The following is a 23,827-nucleotide window of genomic DNA, read 5'->3' on the forward strand; positions in this document are numbered from 1 at the left end:
TTCTTATATGATTGATTTCGCTTGTCCTTGTTTAGTCTTTTTTAGTCGTGCTATTTAAGAAAATTATCTTTGATAATGCATTTTGTGAGTTGGAAGATCCTCAAAATTATTTAACTTTCATTTTAATTTAAACAAACAAAATACATTTATTAAATTGCTTCTGGTCAGAGACACATTTGCTTGGTTAACTGATAATGACTCTCTGCACCTTTAATATAACCACTGTTTAGAGCCATTTGGAAATAGTTCGACAGATTACCACTTGTGTTTTAGATCTTTGTGTTCTCATTGAGCTCTGATTTCATGGCAGATGTGCTTCCATATTCTCTCTCCTCAATTTTTCTGACCCAAGCTAAACATTGCCGTTTGATGTTAAATCGGTAATAAATGGACCGTGGAAGTCGGCACAGAGATATTGCATAATGTAGGTGCAAACATTCAGGCCACACAGATGACTCATTTCCTCTCATCGCAGTTACTGCAGAGGTGGAGAGGGAGCCCATCTGGGGGGTGCGTTTGTGTCACTAATGTGTTGCTCTGTGAGTCTCTGCACACATACGTGTTTTAGACTAATTTGTGTTTTCAGTTTTAGTTTACGTATGCATCAGTGCTCATCAGAAGTTTACATACTGTCATCATAGGGCTACATTTCCTGGTAATTTCATGGTATCAATGATGCATGCAATCATTTTACAAGATGGAATAATTTATAGCACACAACTTCAACGAATTTGGTTAACAAGTTTGAATTATTTAGCTTTTTCTAAAATTGAAACAGGGTCAAAGTTCACTCACACATTTTGTTATGATAGGCACGATTTGAACTGTTCAGGTTCCTACCACAAACTCAACTTTTAAACCAAGTCAATGAATTTTAAGTAGGTTTGAAGTTGGTTGCATCATGATCCTTTGGGAATCTCATCAGGACACATCACTGATTCCTTTGATTCCTTCTGCCCTCGGCTCAGAACGCAGTGACTGCCAGCTCAGGTGTGTTTGCCAAGTAAACAGCTGCTGACCTCTGCATAAAGTCCTGCATGCTGCTGGGCAGGCTGACAGAATGTCTCCCTGCTTTCCATCTACATACAAAGTCAGAGCTTTCTGAAAATGTTAAAATGCAAACACATGCTGTGTTAATAGTAGGAGGCTGATGTAGCCATATTCACGCTACATTTACAGTATTTTTCAATGCAAGACTGCTGCACTCAGCTATTGCTGTCTTTGCAAAATGATTCATATCCCTTGAACGTTTTCATATGTTTAACCTTACAGCTGCAAAATGTATTTTATCAGAATGTCTCTTTGTAATACATCAGTATGAAGACAAAGGAAACTTGTACATATTAATAAAGTTTTGGTGAATATTTGTAGTGTTCTTTAGAGACAATGTGAAAAATGACAACACTAAAAAGTTTAAGATATTCATGTGATTAGGATGTTTCTTCTCTGAACTTTTGCTCTGAAGGGATCATGATCTGCGGTGGCCAAACATCAGATAAGGATGCAGCATTATATCCAGCATCATCCTTTATTTGTCTGGGATGGTGACTCATGTCACCTGAAAGCAAATGGCTCCACAACTATGACATCCATTAGCTTCTCTTGGGTCACTAATAATGGGGGATGCATGCTTGCTTTTTTATCCATCCATCCATCCATCCATCCATCCATCCATCTTCTTCCGCTTATCCGAGGTCGGGTCGCGGGGGTAGCAGCTTCAGAAGGGAGGCCCAGACTTCCCTCTCCCCGGCCACTTCTTCTAGCTCCTCCGGGGGAATCCCGAGGCGTTCCCAGGCCAGCCGAGAGACATAGTCCCTCCAGCGTGTCCTGGGTCTTCCCCGGGGCCTCCTCCCGGTGCAACGTGCCCGGAACACCTCACCAGGGAGGCGTCCAGGAGGCATCCTGACCAGATGCCCAAGCCACCTCAACTGGCTCCTCTCGATGTGAAGGAGCAGCGGCTCTACTCTGAGTCCCTCCCGGATGACTGAGCTTCTCACCCTATCTCTAAGGGAGAGCCCAGCCACCCTACGGAGAAAACCCATTTCGGCCGCTTGTATCCGCGATCTCGTTCTTTCGGTCATGACCCAAAGCTCATGACCATAGATGAGGGTGGGAACGTAGATCGACCGGTAAATCGAGAGCTTCGCTTTTTGGCTCAGCTCTCTCTTCACCACGACGGACCGGTACAGCACCCGCTTGACAGCAGACGCTGCGCCAATCCGCCTGTTGATCTCCCGCTCCCTTCTTCCCCCATTCGTGAACAAGATCCCGAGATACTTAAACTCCTCCACTTGGGGCAGGACACCCCCCCTGACCCGGAGAAGGCACTCTACCCTTTTCCGGCTCAAGACCATGGCCTCGGATTTGGAGGCACTGATCCCCATCCCGGCCGCTTCACACTCGGCTGCGAACCAATCCAGCGAGAGCTGCAGATCACGATCTGATGAAGCCAAAAGGACCACATCTTTTTTAATCTCATTAATTATCCAAGGTCTTGTGAGAAGCCCTAATGGTCTGCAAGGGCCACTCCGGCATTGATTTACTTCTGAACTTCCAATACTGCATAATAAATATCTTTTAAAAAAATACAATCTAATCTTTTTTATGTAGAACACTATAATAGCTTGAGAAAAAGCAGCCACACACTAAATTAAAGTAATATTTGTGCACTGAGTCAATGTTTTTAAGCAAAACTCTTTGTTATCATGTAATTTTGGAGCTAACATTCTAGATACGCCATCTTTCTCGTTCTTTTGTGCTCAAATCTCAGCTATTATCTGAAAAATGAGATTGCTTTAACACAATCATTTTTTAACATGGACACTGTTCTCTTTAATCCCACCCAGTAGCCTGGAGGAGCCTGGCAGGATGCCATCTGGTATTGTTAGATTCCTGATATTGATCTCTCAAAAGCCGGCCAGCGAACTACAAGAGTACCATACCATCCATCAAAAAATTAACTGAAAGAACAAAGATATCTGAATTAATGCAAAAAAAAAAAAAAAAAAAAATTATGCTCTAACGATTCCAGCTTTAAAAAATTTACTTCAAACTCTCTGCCAGGAAGCGTATTTGCTCAATAGAAACCCCTCAAAGGAAAAGGATCCAGGTGACATTTGAATTATGGTGATTCACATAACAGAGCTGGATATGCAGCTCCCTATCAAAATGGACTCTAATGTGCTATCTGGCCATCCTCCTCACAGCAGTGTGTGGTTAAGGCATCATGCAGCCAGAGTGTAAACCATTAACCACTTTGTAGGTCAAACGCTGAATCATAGTAAGCCTCAGTGACTGTCATGCAGAAAGAGTCTCTTGACAATGCAGGTGTTTCCAAATCCCAAACTCTGTCCTGGTAGCAGATTAAAATGGGAATCCATTTAGAGAAGTAATTAGCACAATGAAGTAAAAAAAAAATCAAGGTGCATGCAGGTTTAACTTCAGAGACACTTATTTGTCTGCAGGGATGAGACAGTGAGTTGTTCTCTTGACAAAAGCGCTATAAAAATATGATTTATTATTATTATTCACTTGTTGCTTATGGGTTTATATACGCTTGCATATGTTTATTTGTCATGCTGGCAGCAAACTCAGAGGGAAAATATTTCATTTTTAAGAAAATGTTATTTTATTTTTTTATCAGTTTTTATTTTACCAGTTCACACAATGTAAAGAAATATATGCACTTTTTAAGGCTGATCTATTATGCTTCCTTGAAAAGGTTAGAATAGATTTGTGGGCTATATAAAACTTGTTCATTATATATATATATTTTGCACAAAATTATTGTTGTATAGTAAGATTTTAGTTTGCTCAGTTCTGCATAATTTGTGCTCTTTTCATACTGAACTGCTTTATGGTGTCATGTCACTTTAAATCCAAATAAGCTGCTGTTTCTCCATTACCCCCAATTCAACATTTACATAAAAATGGTAGAAATGGTAAAAATGACAAGCAGAAGTAGAGCCTCCTGCACAACCAACAAGAATGCAGCAAATGCTTTCTGGATGGTAAGTAACGGCAGGGTGCCTGTCGACTGTGACTCAACAATCAGGAGGCTTTTGAAACAGCTAATTTTCCAGACACTAAAAAACATAAATATATTGCCAAAACAACAGTTGGGTGTATGTTCTAAGTTCTTAGGCTATTTTTAAATGCAGTTGAGACCAAAATGGAAGTTTAAAAACATGCAAAATGTGAATTTTTCATAATTGGTCCTCTTTTGAGTGGGGCTGATTGCACTTTTATTCACTCATTCACTTGTTTTGTTTCAATATCCAAAAATAAAGAAAGTGGCCCATCAATCACTAATACACTGGTTATGATGTGATGTTAAAACCAAGACACATTCAAAGAGTTGTGGACTTCTGGAAGTTGCTTTATTGCCACAAAAGTTAAACTTTATTGTGGCTTTTCTGGTCCGCCGACCTTCGACTTTTTTCTCGTTTATTATTTTTCTCTTACAGCTTCTTGTGTTTAAACTTTAAATCAGCTTCACTAGACTTGCCCATCAATCACTCAAGAAAAGCTGGTTGATGCTAAAAGGCACAGGAACATTTAACATTTTATGAAATCAGTCTGCTCACTGATAGAAACCACTGAACTACAAAAGCAAGTTGTCAGTCAAAGAGAGAGCGTTTGGGCTTTTGCTTTGTCCGGAGCAGGTGTGTGTCCCGCCTTATTTTGCACATTCCTTTCATGTCAGTTCAAAAATGCTTCTGCACAGTGGATACCTCAGGGACATTTGGTGTTAAAAAATGAAAAGATGTGATCGACAGGCACCTCTGCCACATGGGGATTACCTCGGCAGCAGTTGGACTGTTTGCCTCCGGCATGCTGTTGAAAGGCAAAAAACCCCCACAGACAGGAAAATGTCAATTTATTGTCATTATAAGATTTAGTTTTACAGCACAAAAAGAGTGTACATAGAGGCGGATTCAGAAATTGGTGTCGAAAATAACCTGACAAAAATTGTGAATTTCAACAGGATTTTGAGCAACTACTGACATTTTTTAATAACAGTCTTTGTTTTGTGTTTTATTTGCCTAAACCTTCTAAATCTGTTTCATACCGCATCCCCAAATGTTTTAAAAAATGCTCAAAATACATAACACATTTTAAAAGGGTAAATATAATAGTTTTAAACTTCATTTTCAACTGTAATCTTATGTGTGAAATTTATAATTTAACCAAAAATTGAGATGCTGTTACGACTGCAATACAAGCAACTAATAAATAACATAAACTTAAATCAAAATTAGTGATATCTAGGTTTTTGACCTAATTTCAGTTTATGCAAAGATGATTTATAAAGTGGTTTATTCAATAAAGAAGAAGAAGCGATAAAAACTATTTCCTTAGAAACAGCAGCTTGGAGACCTAACAATCCAGAGACCTGCAGAATGATTTACATCAAATATGCAAATGAAAGCATCACTTTTCTCCACATAATTTAAGTCATTACAGAGAATGTTTTATTAAACTTGCATGAAAACACAACAAAGGGTATTGTCATCGCTATTTTTTCCTTTTACCATGTAGGATGGGATTTTGTCAAACATGGATTGAAATAACCCACAATCATTACAAAATTATTTAAATTCAGTCAGAAAACATTTAGTCTATCTGTGAAAAAAAGATTTCGAGTTTGTTGAAAATGTCATTGTAGTCATGCCTTGTTCATGTGAAGTCAGCGAGCTGAGTGTATTACTGCAAAAAATATATTGATTGTTGAGGCTTGTGTGTTGTTTCATCATAAAAGCTGTCTGTGGAGCGTAACTTAAGTTTTCAAAAATCCCCCTGGTCAGTCCCTGTCATTTGCTACCTGATCACCACACAGATGACACCATAAGTGTGACATGAAGACCTTCAGGGGTGAGTTACTGGACTGTGGTGGCAAGTAAAAACATCACCCTCAGCTGTCTTCAAAGAGTCATTTGAACCGCTTTGAACTTCTCTCTTCTGTAGAGACTGGGAGAGAAAAATGTCTTTTCATGTGGCTTTTAAAGCAAAGGTTAGTAATGCAGGTAAAATATGTTGTTTAAAATATGATTGGAGTGTCATAGACAATCACACAATATATGTTGAAACATTACAAACATCAACAGGTAAATGGAGAAACTTCCTCAACTCCTTATGACGAATCACAAGAAAAACCTGAAACTTGACATTTGGCAACTACCTTAACATTTTTGCCAGAAACTGCTTATAAAGAGCTTTAATATTTTATTATTTGATATTTTATTATATACTTATATTTCTCCTAGGAGACAATAAAGTATATTCTATTGCATCTTTTCTATTGTCTGATGTTCCCAGAGTGGGGGTGTCCAAACCTTTTGTTATGTGGGCCAAAATTGTTGAGTCAAAAGTAGTCATGGGCTAAGAGAAAAAATAAATAAATCAAAATAAAATCTATATTTTTTTGTAGGATCCCAAAAAATTATTTTGCATATTTACTGTATTAAACGAAAGGTCTAATTTTAAATTTTTATAGGATCAGTTAAACAAGTGAAAGAAATACATTAAATAAATATCACTTTATTATTTAACAAACTAAATAAAAGCTGATTTGTTTGCAGCAAATCAGCTTCAGCTAAGCAAAATCAGCAAAGTTGATTTTTCAGTAAAAGTCACATGGTTCTAATAAAAGTTTGGTTTTAAACCGATTAATATATTGTGTTGTAATTTCAGTTATAAGGAAATTATGTCAGTAAAAAATTCACCCTGATTAAAAATAAAAAGTTTAATAAACAAAGTTGTATCATTTGTTTATGACACAAACAATTGATATAAATTTATGGGGCCACCAATGACCTTTGGACACCTCTGCCATAAAGCTTCAGAGCTCTACAAATACCAACCCAAATTTGATGGTATCCATGGAAACCAACTCACACACACACACACACCCCAGAGATGTATCATTCGAACCAGTTTTTACTAATGTTATCATTCTATGTCTGTAATGGTTTCAGTGAGATTCTGGTCGTAATGTTATAGTTGGCTGATGCTGCATAACAGATGGAGTTTATCTTCTGACTGAAAACTGAAACATTTCAACAGCTTTTCTCCTAACCCTGCCTCACATCCTCGTGTTTCATTCATAAAAGTAATGCGGAGGGGAAATTTATTTCCCATGTTACATTTTTCAGTTCTGATGAGATACAGTTACTAAATTAAAACAATGCTTTATTCCTCTTTTGTTCATGGTTTTTAGTTCTGCTTAATGCAACATTTTTAGTTAGTTGAAGCTGAATTAAATATTCTGTTAAATACTATTGTTTATTAATGCCAATAATAGAACATCAAAAGTGAAACAAAAATGGATATATTTTGCAGTTGGTTATAGTTCTTAGTGAAAATCATCACACTTTTGCAGTTTTTATGTAAACTGCATAAAGTATAGCTTCAAAAGAAAGCAAAATGACATACAGTTTTTGTTTTCTTACAACTAAAAATCTAAAAGGCATGACGATGCATGCTTTTTCGCTGCATACTGAAATTGTTGTTCTTTCTACTTTGTAAAGCAGCTCAAGCTCAGTCTGTATGAAAAACATGCAAATAGCCATTTTCAAGTCTTGCCATAGGTTGGATTTAGGTCTAGACTTTGACTAGACCAACTAAACAATCTAACAGTAGCTCTGACTGAATGTTTTAAGGTTGTTGTTCTGAACCTCCACCCCAGTCTCAAGTGTTTTCTATATTAGCTTAGTTAAAATAAATTAGTATATTGATGAAAAAGTATGCAGTAATCTCATCTGACTTTATAGCTTCTGTCGTTTATCAAATTTAATTAGCCTTTTTCATATCCTGAGTCCTTAAAACTGTAATAAAATGGAAAACGATGAATCACTTTAATGCCAGAGCACTTCCCTGCAAATTCTGGCAAGTCATCAGTGTTTTAATACTCAAATTTGTCCTTTTCTAGTCAAATTCAAGCGTGATGGACCATCAGAGAGAAACATTGAGAGCAAAAGTGTGACTCAGTTCCTCCAATTTATCAGAATCCCAAATTGATTAAAACAATTAGTCTGTAATATCAGTACTCCCAAAGGAATGAGGGGAGAAAGAGTTGGCTCTTTAGCATCCACTCCATTTTTTTTACCAATTATTTTATTAAAAGTCTAATTAAGATCATTACTTTTGTTCTATTGGAAGATTTGAAGGCTTTCAAGGTTTATATCGAGTTTTTCACCATCAAACCACTGTACATATTTAAATTAGATAAAAATGAGCCTGGTCTTCTATTCATAGATTAAGTCTAAATCTTATTAGAAAATCATGAAGCTTCAGATCTGATTGGCTTATTATATAACGAGAAATATGAATCTTATGAATGTTGGCACAATCTGAAAGTAGCTTATAAAAATGTGAATAATTTAGTGCCTTTATCCAACACATTCTGCTTTGCGTTAAAGAGACAGGAACTAAATGGCTATTGATTTTGTCTGTCTGAGGGGAAGTTGAATAGAATGCAGTGATATATCCATCTGTTAAAAAATATTACCTTCATAAAGAATTGTAACCACTTTAAAGGGAAGGTGTGCAAAGGATTTGTGTAATTTGGCAATTTGTTTATAAGGATAAAAAAGAATTAGTTTTATATTTTATGTTTTTGGGTAATAGTCAAAAAAGTAAAAGGGTATTTTGCTATTTAATACAATCTAAACAAGAGAGAAAATGGTCTTCAAAGTGAGAGGTGGAGCTGATAATTACATTTTTCTCTGCCTGCGCTGTTCTCAATTGTTTCTGTGACTGAATGCAGTATGGGATTGTAAGAATGTTTTTGATAAAGTGACAGCTTTTTCATGAGCTTCATTATAATTTTTAAATCATAAAATATATATTTTTTATTCAGTCTGAAATTTTTTTTTGCCCACAGAGGCAAATTTTTTTGTTTTTGTTTATGTCATACTATGTTCTACCACTGGAGGCACTGTGGTGAAACATCTGGACTCATCTTAAAGTTGACACATTAACTTGATGCCCCATGTTTTAAATACAATCATTATTTTAAAATGTAGGTTACATGACTTAAAGATGCACAGTCTCAGCTAAAAACTGTAGTCACAAACAAGAAAAAAAAAACATAAAAATGATGGATCAGATTTCCTAAGTCACTTAGCTAAAAATATAATGTATGTCAGAAAACAGATTTATCACAATCAGATTTTATAAACGTTGCAGCACAGCAGCCAAACTCTCAAGAGATAAACATATCATACACAGATGGTTAAGATGTGAAAACATCCCTCTAAAGACTATGATGTGCCATAGTTGGAGCCAACAGGAGCTTAATCTGTTCCTCTAGAATAAATGAGAAGAAATCAGAGAACTTGGCATCACTGCACCTCAGTTTATCAGAATTACATTGCTTTCTCTTCTTTGGCTCATTTATTCAAAATGGCTCAAAGTGGGCTGATATTCTCCGTGAAATATTATGATTTTCTTTCAACTCAGTTGCAAGCCAGTTAAGTGTGAAGAAACCAATCAGAATTGCTCACTGTCTACTCAGTCATGTGCAAAGGTTTAATATGAAATCCAGCAGGAGTCGTCTGTTAGGCTGAAATCACAGTTTGTTTTTATGTAAACTTCTGGTTAAACAGTAAAAGCTCATATGATTTGCCACATCTGCTGCAACATGTGCAGATAGTAGCAGAAAAACATTTGCATAAATTATGCTCCAAAAAACATATTTTGAAGACATAACTGGTTGGTATTTGAGTTAAGTCTTGAGTTTATATTGATCAAACAGCCAAAGGACAATGAACTGAAGCAATGTAATCATTTCCTCGACAAATGACACAAAGAGACGTTTGTCTCACAATTCTGACTTTAATCTAAAAAATCTGACTTTAATCTCACAGATAAACAAAGAACGATGACTTTCTGAACTCAGAATTTTGAGAATAAAGTCAGTAAAGTTCTTTTTTTTTCTCAGTTCTGTTCTGCACTTTGCGTATTGTAAATGTATTTAAAAAATTGGAAGAGTAGCTCAAGTTTTTGATGCATAAAAAAGTTAAATATTCTGGTAATGAGGAAGTAAACAACCCATTCACCAGGGTTGCTGGAAAGGTCAAACAAGAGTTGTGATTCTCCATATAGCCACATATCCTCCAGGGTTCTCCAGCTAATCCTAATTAATCCTTGAGGATAATAATGTGCTATCTCCTAAGTGACCACACAACCACAGCACAGGGAGTTCTGCTCTGCTTTTTCACAGTTACACTATCAATATTAGTCACAGTACTTCACAATTAATGCATGGATCTAACATCACACTGTCTCTTGTTATTACACACAAACATGACCCATTACACCCACACTGCTTTAACAAATGTGTATTTGTGTGACTAATTGTGCCAACAGCTACTGAAACAGATGATCAAAGCACACAAGTCATTATTTCTTAACTCAAGCAACATTTTTTCCCTATTTTTTTCAGTGATTAAATCATTAGTACAAACTGAGGTTGTCTGCTAAGTTCGTAGGTTTTCCCGCATATCTAGTTTTAAATTTGCATGTAAAAAAATATATATTTGTATTTTAATTATTTTGAAACACTGCAAAATTTATAGACATAATGACATATATTTTAGAGAGAGACTGTTTTAAGTTGCCAGCAGAAAAAAATCCGGTTTATATGTTCCAAAATACATCAGAAGTTTAAGTTGCTACATTATCTCTAAATTCTTACTTTTATTTCAAAGTTTAGAAAAAGTTCACTTTGAGATAAATAGTTAAACACAGATTAATGCTAAGTATTCAGAAACTGACGTCATTGATTAGGTCAGACTAGAAATACAAACAATTTTTAATACTTCTTCAATTCTGTCAGACCAAAGTTTTAAGTCTTACTGTACTCTGATTATAATTTTGTGACTAAAGTAGCGACACAATCAGTTGTTGCTACTTTGGTAAAAGCAGTTGTACCATAAATTAAGATAAGCTCTATTTTGATTATTAAATTATTTTCTGTAGCTTTCACTAGTTTAATAAACGCTCAATAGGTACGCTGAAAGAAAGATTATCTACCAGTCAAGCCCTGCAACTTATAGGAGGCTTATCTGCATTTTGTACTTCTTTGAGATCTCTGCAAACATATGAAAAAAAATAAAACTTATAGTTTTATTTACAATAGTTTTTAACTGTAAGCCATTAAGTGATGCCAGCAGCAGGAAAAAGAGAGTTTGGGGCTTAACATCCATTTGAGTAAAACATAATTTCAACTGCTTAAAGATACACATTGCCTGAACACAGGCTAGATGATTGTATCTTTTTTTTAAATTAAATTATAAAATAAATCTTTAGGGAATTCTTTAGTTAAAGATGTTAAAAATGTTCCAAAATATATTTTCTTCAGAAAAAGGAGCAAAGTTAATACAATTTGAAATGGAAAAAAACCTCAAATGACAACATTTAAAGGCAAAAAGAGTTTTTAGGGTTAATATTTTTTGTGAAACATATATAAAATATGCAAAAAAAGGGCGTGACGTGGTGGTGTAGTGGTTAGCGCGACCCGTATTTGGAGACCTTGGGTCCTCGACGCGGCCGTCGCGGGTTCGACTCCCGGACCCGGCGACATTTGCCGCATGTCTTCCCCGTTTCCTGTCAGCCCACTATCATATAAGGGACACTAGAGCCCACAAAAAGACCCCCTGGAGGGGTAAAAAAATAAATAAAATAAAAAATAGTACACTGCAAAAACACAATATCTTAAGTACTTCTGGTTTAGCTTCTAGTACAAATATCACAGTAGACTGAAATAAGATAAAATTAACTTACAAGTAACTTTCAGCAAGATATAGGAGCTTGTTTTAGGTTAACAATTCCCTAATATAGATGAATAAATACTAGTCTAAACCAAAGTAATCTGCCAGTGGAACAATACATTTTTCCCATATTATAAGTGAAATTATAATATGGGAATTTATTAATAGCAGTATTAATAAATTATTGATTTAAAACAAGCTCATATTGTCGTGATCTGTGTGTTTATTTTGAGTTTCCTGTGTATCCGTGTTGTCCTGTCTCCCTTTGATTAGTTCCCAAGTGTTTCTCGTTCCCTGATTACCTCCTGTGTATTTAGTGTCACCTGTGTGTCTGTGTCTTTGTCGGGTCCTCGTCTCATTTGACTTCTAGTCTGTCGTCTTTGTACCCAGTCCGTCGTCTCGTCCATTTGTGTAACGGTTGCTACCGGTGTCGAGCCCTGGCGTCCGCTCGGCCGTGCTGCCCGTTGTTGTGGACCATGTTGGACTGTGATTTTCTGGACATTCATCATTAAAATCATTCATTTATCGCATCCTGGGTCTACAGCGTTCTGCCTCACCACCTCTACACGGCACTTTATGACATATTTCTTGCTGAAAAGTTACTTGTAAGCTAGTTTTGTCTTATTTCAAGTGTACTAAAACATATGTACTATAAACTATACAGACATACTGTACTTGGTAATGTTTTGTGCGTTTGCAGTGTATGGTTCTCCATCTTTGCTACATTTGGTTCTTTGTTTTTTTGGTCACAGATGTAAACTCAGAAGCTTTATTTCCTGGTACTTCAGACTGCAATCATAATTGTTTGAAATAAAACATTCTAGGCTTTAAAGAATGCAAACATGTCTGCTAAGTCTGAATCCTTGCAGTACAATCCATAAAATGTAAAATGAAGCCCCAATAAACAGTTTTCTTGTTCGCATATAAATGAAGTGTGTATGTTTACATCTTTCCTAACTTTATATTCATCAGACCCATATTGGATATTTTTTTACAGTAAATAGCGTTTTGTATTTCCCAGGGTGAAGTTTCTTTCCTTCAGGGATTGTTTATATGTTTGCCCAGTGGTTGTGTGTAAATGGCTCAGCTGCAGGCTGCCATATCTGCACTGTTGTGGTGCTTTTTCCCCCTCCTGTGGTTTTCAGCGGGGCGGGAGGTCTGTCGCATCCCACTGATTGTGATTCCCAGCGTGTGTCTGTGTGTTTGGGTTTGTTTATCAGTATGTCAGGAAGTTTGAAATTTGATGCCTTTGTACTGTGTGTGTGCATGTGTGTGTGTAGCCTGCCAGAAATGTGTGCTTCGCTGTATTTGTGTTTGCATCACTCAAACAACACACACCCTAACGCTTTATCATCTAATGCCAGGTAAACTCAACTACTAAGGTCCATCCAGTCCCTCATCCTGTCACACACAGCTCTCTTTCTAACTCTCCATCCATCTCTCGTCACACACAAGCAGACACGCCATCATGGCTGCACACACAACCGCATCCTCCCCTGTGGCTGCCTGATTGAGGTTTTCTCGCCTCAACCTTTAAATTTACTGTAATAGTAGAGCGAGCAAGGTAGAGAAGAAAGGGATTGAAAGCTAAACTGAAGGATAGAAAAACAAAGGGGAAGAGAGGGAGAGTGATGAAGTAAAAGAAGACAGAGTTAAGGAAGTGTGGTAAGAGGGAAGGAGGAAGAGTGACAGAGGTGGCAACCCAGGGGAGAGGAAAGGTGAGGGAAAAAACGGCAGAGAGTTTGGTGGAAAGAGTGTTAGAGAAGGAGAAACTCAAAGAAAACATCTCCCATTAAAGCGCTATTACAGCCTCTGCTGGTCCAGACTTTACAACCTCAGCATTCAGCCGCTGATGATATAACACCCCATTTTAAAGATCAATTTGTCACTTTTCATCTCCTCCTACACCTCATTTTCCTCCGTCCTCCACTACAGGGAAGACAGGACTGGATGGTGGCTCACTATTTACCATCATTTTGGATGAAGTCATTTATTGTAAATCTAATGCGTGACCATTTTCTCATTCTGTGAAGCCATCAAACAAACACAGACATACTCTGCATCGATGAATAATCCTTTCTTTGTTTGCAGTCAGGGAGGCAATTCTCCTAAATGTCACTGATGAGCTATGATCAAAGTCCAGTAAGTCCTAAACCAATTTGTGAAAGGCTCTACATCAGTTTTATTCTGCCCTAAAGCCATAGTTTCTCATGATAACAATCTCATTTTTCTACTTTTGGGGTCACACTAGTTCACAGTTTTTTCATACAAAGCCCAAAGGTTAATGTATGTAATGTGTACATTACAAAGTAGTGTTCATTTATAAAGTGGAAGCAAAATTATGATTTTTACAAATAGTATTGTGTGAAATTGTATTAATTCCTCCTGAATCAATAATTAGTGAAGCTTCAATACAATGCTGCTGCATGTTTTTGGTGAGATGCCTCTACCAGTTTCCACATTTACAAATGTACATTAAGCTATATTTCTCTCTCCCTGCTGTAAAAAAGTCATAACCACAGAATGATACTGCCACCACTTTGTTTCACTGTGGGCATTTTCAGCTTAAGGACTTTGTTTTCCACCATACAATAATGGTGTTTCTATTATAAATGTGTGCAAAACTTTGTCAATGTTGAAAAAACAATTTTGCAATTGCTGTGTTTAAAGAAGAAACAAAAGAAATCAAATGTGAATAAGTTTGTTCACACAATACGTTATTCAAAAATCATCCTCCTGCTACTTCCTGTCACCTTCTTCTGTGTGGTTTGCGCCGGTGGCAACATCCAGTTATTTATTATGTGATGAGAAAAAAACAATCCATTACAGTTTTGCAAAATAAACCAATTTTGATACGGCAGAAAAACCACCTTATCCTAGTGCCAAAACTTTTATTGAAAAGGTTTTTTCAAAATTGCCATGTTTCCATTAAGCTAATTTATTTTCAAAAGTTTAATTTGTGGAATTATATGGTCAATAGAAATGCATTTACACTTTTTCATGCAGTTTTTTGTTCACTATTTTTGTCTAGGAAATCTCCAAGGTGGTCACAAAACAAGTTAATTTTTGGTTTAAATTAAATTACGTAGTGTTGGTTTTTCGGTAAGGATACCTGGTTAAAAAAAGATAGCAAGAAAAAACTGAACACTACACTTGCGATTCATCTCATAAATCCTTGTAACAAATATACAATAGTTTGTTTCTCTCTTTCACAAGCTGTCAGCATACACTAATGTTAGTGTTTGCTTTGTGACAAAATGTGAAAACGAAAAAATGGTATTAATCATTTTGTAAGGCACTGCAAATGTTGGTTTCTGTAAGATAGGATTGATTTGATTTGGTATGTTTTTTATATCTCCACTTTAAATGCAATCGGTTCTGATAGCAGTGTAGCTGTCAACACTGAATGGTTAAACCGTTATGTTTTAGAGCATTTTAGAGCATGTTTGTTGAGTAGCACATTTATGTTAGAGACACATAAACAGTATTTGGAGCCCCAGTAAGAGTTGTTGTTGCGCAACACCCCCCCCCTCCTTTCTGTCTCTACTCTCTCACTCTCGTACTTCCTCTTCTGAGAGGGGAGATGTGCTACCAGCTCTCCGTCTAACGGGTCCGTTGAGTTTCCTAAATCTGCTGGGATTTACCCTGTCCAGAACTGAAGTAAACTCTGTTTAAGCTGGTTTCGAGAAACGATTCGCCTGGTTATCTGACGGCCTACATCCAGGTGTCCCACCCTTCTTCCCCCTGTGAATTAGCCAGACTGAGCAGCCTACAGCCAACTAGTTTCACAGAGCACACCTGTTAACGGTCGCTCGTTCTCTATTTTACAACGTGCATTTGTTATTGAACCAGGTAAGTTTTAGTGACTCGGGCGAGTCCCAAGGATGAGGTTTTAAATATGGGCTACCAGCAACCTAAAAACATTTTCCACCTCTTCCTCTCCAGAATCAAACATCACAGCTATTTTACAACCATCAAAGAACTTTAAGGTGACTCATTAACTGAATGTCCACAACATCTTTTAGATTTTCTTTATGCTAAATATTTTATTAGTAAGGCATTTTTGCAAGGGTCAGTACAGCTTAATTCAGTAGCAGAAATAATCAAATAAGTAAAATCAGTCATCTAGTCTATCTTTCCCTACTGCTGATACTGAGAACTAAAAAAGGGACCCTTTGAGAGAGACGGACGGAGTTTGGCGCCTCGAACCCCAGACCTGGCTTGATGATGAAGAAGGTGTTGCAACAGGAGGAAGATGTTGATCGATGAAGGCCAGGATCTCCGCAGGTCTGATGAGCCTCCTCTCCGCATGGATGCTGAGGTCACACAGGACTTGGTGCTGGCAGGAAAAAAGGCACCAGTTCTTCTTCCTTGTCTTTATCTTCATCTTTGTCTTTGGGGTCAGAACCCAGCCGATGAGAGAAGTGCGATTCGAAGCCACAGATTGTGGGCCAGACGGGTTGGTCTCCATGTGCAGGACAGTCTCCGGCTCCGTGGCCCCGGCTCTTCTTCAGCTGCAGAGTTTTTTGTCCATCTCGATCTTGGCTCGAAGCTGCCCGGAGGATCCAACAAAAGGTTCCTCTTTTGCACCCACCTTATATAGGGTTCATCTGTCTGCTTAGACAGATGATCTCATATCCGTCACTGTCTTAAGAGACATCATGTCATGATGTCTGTGCCAATGTCTCAGGGCTGCTCAACCTCCTGTTTCCATATAAGGTGCTGATCATCTCTGCTCTCCTGTTAGTTCCCCTTTTTCCCTTCCTGTCACCTTTCACCTACCATCTACCTCCAACATATCAGTGATGTTTAATTGCAGTTTTACAACCTTTTACACCATTTCAAGTTCAATGTCAAAATCACATTTATATCACATTTATTTTCTTTAGCTTCTCTGATTTAGCATTCATTTATAATTTTATAACCATAACTTATATCACATTTATTTTCTTCAGCTTCTCTGATCTATCATTCATTTATGATTTTATAACCATATCTTATTAATTATTCTTATTATAATCTTAATGTGAGTTATTACAGATGTTTTCTGAAAAGAAACCAAGAATAATACATGATTCTAATTATTTACTACTAAAGTTACAGTTACTTGTTTTTCTTGTAGTTCCCACAAATATAAGTGTATTATTATTACAATTAAACCAATATTAATATAAGTATTTTACTTTGAATCTTATCCAATTACTAATAATGTTTAGATTTCATTCTTTAAAACTTTCATGCTTTAAACTAAGGAATAGTCTCAGCTATTTTTATAAATCTGCAGGCTGGAAACTTCCTCTTTTTCCAGGAAACCTGCTTTTCCTGTTTAATGACTCTCTCTGACTGACTATGATTTCTTATGATTAGATAGAAAAAAGTAGAATTAAAGCAAAGTTTGCATGAGACAAAAACAACACACACAACTAGATTTATTTTATTGACACTTAAGTCTAATGTTGGGCCTTGATGTCACTTGAGTGATTCATTTTAAAGATAACTTTATTTATTATTACTGTTAAACTAACTTTATTGACACTTAAGTCTACTGCTGGGCCTTGATGTCACTTGAGTGATTCATTTTAAAGATAACTTTATTTATTATTACTGTTAAACTAAAATCTCCAGCATGGGGAAGTGGGATGAGCTCGGATTTTCTTGACAGAGTATGATTTCAGCTATAAATAGATTTACAACATTAGATTTTTTTATATTTTTGCTCAATGTTGGGGGTTTTTTAACTCCTGGCTTATGAAAAGTTTTCAAGCAAACCAAAGCTTAAGAGAGAACAATATTTGGGTGGATCAGGACCGCAAAGTGTTTGAATTTGAGACAATGGACCGTTGCAAAGTTGTTCCTATGAAAACAACATTTTTAATGACTGTCTTTATTCTGACAAAAACTGGAGCAGAAATAATTGACTTACTCATAATGAAACAAGATTTGCCAGTTTGAAACAGGTGCAATGTTAAAGTGCTTGAGATGTTTATCGAGATTAGATTGTACCCAGGTCTTACTGAGGAAAAGACTCATTAAAACTGACAAGGAACTACATTAATGATGGGTCTGTGAGTTTTTAATAACGGGACAACTTTCTCCAGGAAGCACTGTGACAGCTGGACCAGACTGACTACTTCAATGACATCAACTGGCAGGAATTATCCCTGGCTGTCCTTTCACTGCACCTTCTCTATCAAGATGCAATCATTAAGAGCAACTTCACACAGTAGCACAATACATGTAGCCAATAAGGTCTTCTCATTTTTAGTCATACATCTGCAGTTATTTCACATTAACATAGTTGTGATTGTTTTTGTAGGTGCAGCAAACTGTGTAAACTTATGACATTGTGTTAGGGCAATACTGATAAAAAAAAATTAAGTCACAAAATTACAAGAATAAAGTTACAATAATTCAAGAAAAATGTCATAATAATATGATATTAGTCATAATATTATGAAAATACAGTTGCAATATTATGACTATTTTCATATTATGACGTTTTTCTAGTAATATAATTTCATTCTCATATGACTTCAAACTCTTAATTTTCTGACTTTATTATTGTAATTTTGTGATTTTTAAAATTTTTGCATGGCCCTAGTGCTCCATCGTAGTAAAATCTGTTCATTTGTTGTAAAGAAAAAACATCACAGTAAAATTAGACTAACTTTATTCTCATAACACTGTGACTTTTTTCTCATTATGTTATAATTTTATTTTCATAATACTGTGACTTTTTTCTTGTGATATATTATTTTCATACAACTTTCTTCTAGTAATTTTCATTCTTCATTATTGTAATTATATTATTATTATTATTACTATAGTAAAGACCTATCACTCTGCTGTAGTAAAACTAAATAAATTTTTTGTAAAAAAAACAAAACAAAAACAAACTCAGTAAAATTAGGCTCCAAGTATCTTTAAAGATATAACTCCTCAAGACAAGAAATACCGCCATGCTTCAACATAACCAGACTCATATTATAGACATAGTCCTTAACATAATAGGTATTGAATCAGTGCATTGGAAGATACATTTCACCTTGATTGCAGCACCAAATTGAAAAAGATGTGATTTTCATGGTAAATAGTCAACTTACTCTAACTAACAAAGTTTTTGACAATTTTTGCAGCATAAACAGCCCAAAAACGTCTGGACTACAAAGGTGAAGGGGTCATGGTAACAGATGAGTACTTCTTTGATGCGTGCTGAGTCGACCTTTCTCATCATCACTGAATGAAAAACGCAGAAAAAAAATGTAGATGTCTAAATTGGAGCAGATGGAGTGTGAGTATCTCCTCGCCGTGCACAGAGAGAAAGAATTTAGATGATAGCCCACAGCTAATCCACTACACACCGAAAACTCATTACTGCTTAAGAAGGTAGCATAAAAACTTGCTCCCCAGGTTGGAAAGAATTACCATTCTGAAGGTGAAGACCTCGGCAAAAGCTGCATGATTTTCCCCACGTGTGAAATTTCTTTTGTGCACAAGTCAGCGGCTTTGACTTGTCTTTAATGATGGAAAGCTGGCTGGTGGGGGGGCACCTGCTGCTCCTGGGATACCCTCTACGGAACCAACAAGCAGTTAAATAACATGATCCATGCCAAGCAAAGAGAGCAGCAACTTCAGCTTAGCTGAATCGAGCTTCAGCTCCTTTCACTGTAGCCGGTGACAACATTTTTTTTTTTTATCTGCGAGTCACTAACACAAACCTGTCAACAACAGCTGTGTAAAGCCTTGGAGATAAGCAAGAGAATACCATATTATTCACTAATGCAAAACAGGAAGGCAAACCTTAACATTCAGGAGATATTTTAGTAAAAAAGGCTTTTCAAATTGTCATGTCATTATGAAAATTAGGTTGTTACATCTTTTTGAAAGCAAACAACAGGATAAAACTGCCATTTTCTTTCAATACCAGATTAATTTTAACATCTTGTTGAAAGTATGGACATTACAAGTGCATGCAGTTTCTTTCTAATCCAGTATGATACATGACCAGATATTAAGCTCTAAAGGAAGTGAAATTTTTGTGATTTAATACATATCCGCAGAGAAGACGTCTGGGCCAGCTGTGGAGCCTCTTTGCTGTTCCAGAGCCCAGTGGGGAACTTCTTCAAATTTTCCTAATGCCCCTATGTCAAAGCCGTATCAAACTGTGGCTTCAAAAAACAGCTGCTTTACCCTTTCTGATTTCTCATGACAAGAAAAATTTCATGTCATTTGAGATATTTTGGAGTAATAACTGAAAAGGGCTTCAGTTTGGAAAATGGTGGAGTTGCAGTGTCTTGCATAAGTATTCAAGGACATTCATTGTTTTTACAATTTTTCACAAACTGTAATGAATTTCATTGGGATTTTATGTGAAGGATTAACCCATTGTAAACTTTCAAAGTTTTTCAGAATGGAAATTAAGTAATCAGTGATATTTGGTGCAACAACTTGCCTTAATCGTGTGTGCCATTTGCTTTCAGTCCAGAAAGTCTTCAGAGATTTGTTAGAAAAGATTAGTGAACAAAATGCTTCATAACGAACAACGAACACAGCAGATAATGAGAAAATTAAGGAGAGATTTAAAGCAGTACCAAAAATCTTACAAACTTTGAATGTATCACAGATCATTAGTCAATCCATCATCTGTAAATAGAGAGAGCCAATGATAACTCTGGAGTTATCATTGGCTCTGGAGGAGATGTATAGATATAAAGCTCAGGTATGTGAATCTGTGGACAAGCCAACATATATAGTAGCTGTGAACTCTAGAAATCTGGGTTTTATGGGAAAGTAGCAAAAAGAGAGACAATGATGAAAGAAAACCATAAAAATCAGTGAGTGCAGTTTGTTACATTATTACAAACATGTCAAAGATTGTCTTTTTCTGAGATGAAACTAAAATGGAAACTTTTGGCCTACAGAAAAGACACTGTGTGTTGCAGAAAAACAAAACTGCACATCATATCGAACACTATTCTGCTTCATGGTAGTGGCAGTATAATGCTGTGGGGCCGCTTTACTTCAACAGGGACCGGAAAGATGGACAATGGGTCTAGAGATGAAAATTAGCTACGTGGCTATATTCTCATGCATTTACATGTAAATGTTCATATCGTCCCATTTAAAAAAAACAAAACTTGAACTTGAACTATTTTGCATCAATTGAGTGAAACACAGGCAATCCTGGAAGAGATGTTTTACTTTCTGAAGAAATACAACCTTGAACACAGAAAGGGCTCCAATAGGATTTACATCTAAGAGTATTTTCATTAGAATGACTCAGTCAATGTCTTCACCTAAAGCCAATTAAGACTCTTGTGGAAAGACTTGAAAATTGATCTTCTCAGACACTCTTCATTCAATTTGACTGAACTTTAGTAATTTGTCACAGAAAAAAATCGATAAAATGTTCTAAATGCGTAAAGCTGGCAGAGATATACCACAAAAAACTAACTGAAAAGTATTAAACCTGTCAGATTTATTACTTAAATCAACTTATGCATCATTTTCTGTTGTTCTGTCACACAAAAGCTCAAAACACATTGGCCTGTTTGGTATGAATAGTTGTGTTAGTAATATGCAACAAAAACAGTTTTTCTAGAGCTTTTTGCCTAAACTCGTAATAAACAGCAAAAAGATTGGCTTTTCAGATGACAAGTGGGTTACATTTTCTCTAAACAAACAGTCACCCTGCTGAGACTCTTGCTCCTTTGTGAAAACCACTTAAAGTCCTTTCACTTTCCACTGCGTCATCCGCATATTCACACAGGACAAGCAGCTTATATTCCTTCAAAATCCATTAATCTGTTATGAGAATCTCGCGTCCGGGGACTCGCTGCAGCACAAGCAATTAGGAACTCATTCACATTCCTGAATGCTGGAATGAAATTATTGAAGATTAGATTCTGTCTCGATTAACGCCCCCATCGCCGTCTCCTCCTCCTCCTTCAGAGGGAAAGTGTTCACTCAGCATAGAGGGACGAGAGTCACTGCGGCGTCCAGTCAAGACGCACCACACAGCAATAATGATGAGACTGTATAGAGCTGCTTCATGAAGCACAGAATGGCCACAATGGTTCAACAACCACAAAGGAGAAAGCTCAGGGGCCCTTGGGGCCAAAAATGTTTTATGCATCAGGCAGAACTGTCAAAATAATATATATATATCCAAAAACAACATATATGTATGAAATGAATGCATTTTGAAAAGGTTGGAACTTACCTCCCAACGCTTGTTTCATAACAAAATTCATAGTGATGGCTTTGGATTCCTTGCCTTCCTTATCCGATCGATGTTACATTCAATTGTTGCACAAAAGTAGAATCCTGTGTTTTCAGATCTAAAAACAACAGCAAAATAACAATTGGGCTTATTACCAGTTGATGGAAACTTTTTTTTTCTTTCAAAAATACATAATTGATATTTCTGACCTCGGAGAGTGAAAAAAAACAAAAACAAATTCTAACTGGGCTTTCGTGAGCGTTCGTTCGTTGCGCAAATTGAAGGACACGAAGGTCAATTATTCAACAGCATCCTGAATCAGCTTTTATCATGGCCTAATTGTTAATCTTATTTAAAATGTAGTTGAAGCTTCGTTCGGGTTATCACTCCGAATTAGACGAGTTTTAATGAGGCTCCACAGGACGGTCCGTTGTCACGCATGTGGACTAAACCACTCCTGTGTATTTGTTAAGATCATGTGGTAAAACTTTCCATCTTCCATTGGAGGGACCCTGGACACAGCCATCCCACTCCGGGAAGAAAAGCTGCTCCTAAACCACGTTAATCAGGCAAAAATATATTTTAAAAAATCCTACCTGGTGCATGCATTCATTCAAAAAACATCCTGCAAATTTGCTCACAGAATCAACATTGCAAGACACGCAGATGGCGTAAAAGCACACATGCACTTCCTTGTACGATCAGAGTGGTTTCAGCACCAGCGCTACCCGGATAGCTCCACATGCCAAAGCCGCCTATCAGCGCTGAAGCAGCCGCATCAAACATCGGTTTACCTCCGTCCGGCAGGTTACGGTTCACCTCAGCGAGCGGGGATCACAGAGCGGGGATCAGGCTGCAACACCAGCGAAGTTCTCCAGCAGCAGGCGGCAGCGGCGCGGGCTAATGACTGCTCGTCCCTCGCATCTCCGGCTCCAGGGGCTCGGGGAAAAAAAAAAAAAAAAAAAAAGAAAAAAGGACGTCCTTGGTGCTTCCTCCTGCTCTCCGATTCGTCTGCACACACACTCACAAAAACACACGTAGGAAGAGAGAGAGAGGAGAGGAGGAGGAAGAAGTGGAGTGGAGTGGAGGGGGTGGTGGTTTGCAGCCGTTTACACCGTGATGGGACCGTATCACATGCAGAGAGAAGCGTCCCACCATCGTCCTCCTGACCGACACAGAGAGATCAATTATTCAGCCCGGAGGCAGGCTGCCTGCTTCATTTCTGCAGCGAGAAGATGCAATCGGTTTATAGGCCACCTTTAAAATTCAGACTGTGGGAGAACATGTTGGCGTCTCTTGCTTTTTCAGCGCGTCTATTCGTTTTGCTCCCAGCTGGAGCTGCTAAAGAAAATTACACAATGTTCCAGTTGGGTGTCTTTAATGTTGCAACGAAGAGATCTGCTGTGTTGGTGCTGTTTTATACCATTCGGTGTTAAATTCAGATTACATCCCATGGCGCCATATGATTGGAAAAAAGGAACCTTTTCTGTGCATATTTACCTAAAAGAGACATTCAGGACTCCCAACCCTCTGACACAAAAAGGAACAAGGATGGCATGAATGTTAAACATTAACCACTAATAAAGAAGTCATTATTTAGACCTCATTATCCAAATATCCTTATACCTAGATAAGCCTCTGCACTTTGTACATGAGTATAGTCACAGCTAAAAACATGCATGTAACGAAATATCAGGAAAAAAACCTCAAAATAAGTCGGGTCTCTAATGTTTTCTAGAAAGGTGACCCCAGTCTTTCAACTATTTCAACCTTTTATAGGTCCTACATTAGAGCTAACCAAGTCCCAACAAGATGCTGTGGTTACATGCAT

The 23,827-nt window shown here is 37.1% G+C and overlaps 1 protein-coding gene across 2 annotated transcripts in view; it reads right to left on the reverse strand.

Annotated features, from left to right (window-relative positions):
- cplx1 (complexin 1) overlaps positions 1-22,996 on the reverse strand; it is a 66,387-nt gene extending 43,391 nt beyond the window's left edge. Inside the window, exons 1-2 of one of the 2 annotated variants that reach the window (XM_028008815.1) lie at positions 22,791-22,996; positions 21,997-22,114 (exon numbers count right to left, since the gene is read on the reverse strand). In XM_028008815.1, coding sequence (XP_027864616.1) covers positions 21,997-22,027 — 31 coding nt within the window. In that variant the 5' untranslated portion in view covers positions 22,028-22,114; positions 22,791-22,996. Of the gene's footprint in view, positions 1-21,996; positions 22,115-22,205; positions 22,380-22,790 lie in introns of those variants that run through there. The other variant, XM_028008816.1, reaches the window with a different exon arrangement.
- Between the last annotated feature and the right edge of the window lie 831 nt (positions 22,997-23,827).

Source organism: Xiphophorus couchianus, chromosome 23 (assembly GCF_001444195.1).
Source record: "Xiphophorus couchianus chromosome 23, X_couchianus-1.0, whole genome shotgun sequence".
NCBI lineage: Eukaryota > Metazoa > Chordata > Actinopteri > Cyprinodontiformes > Poeciliidae > Xiphophorus > Xiphophorus couchianus.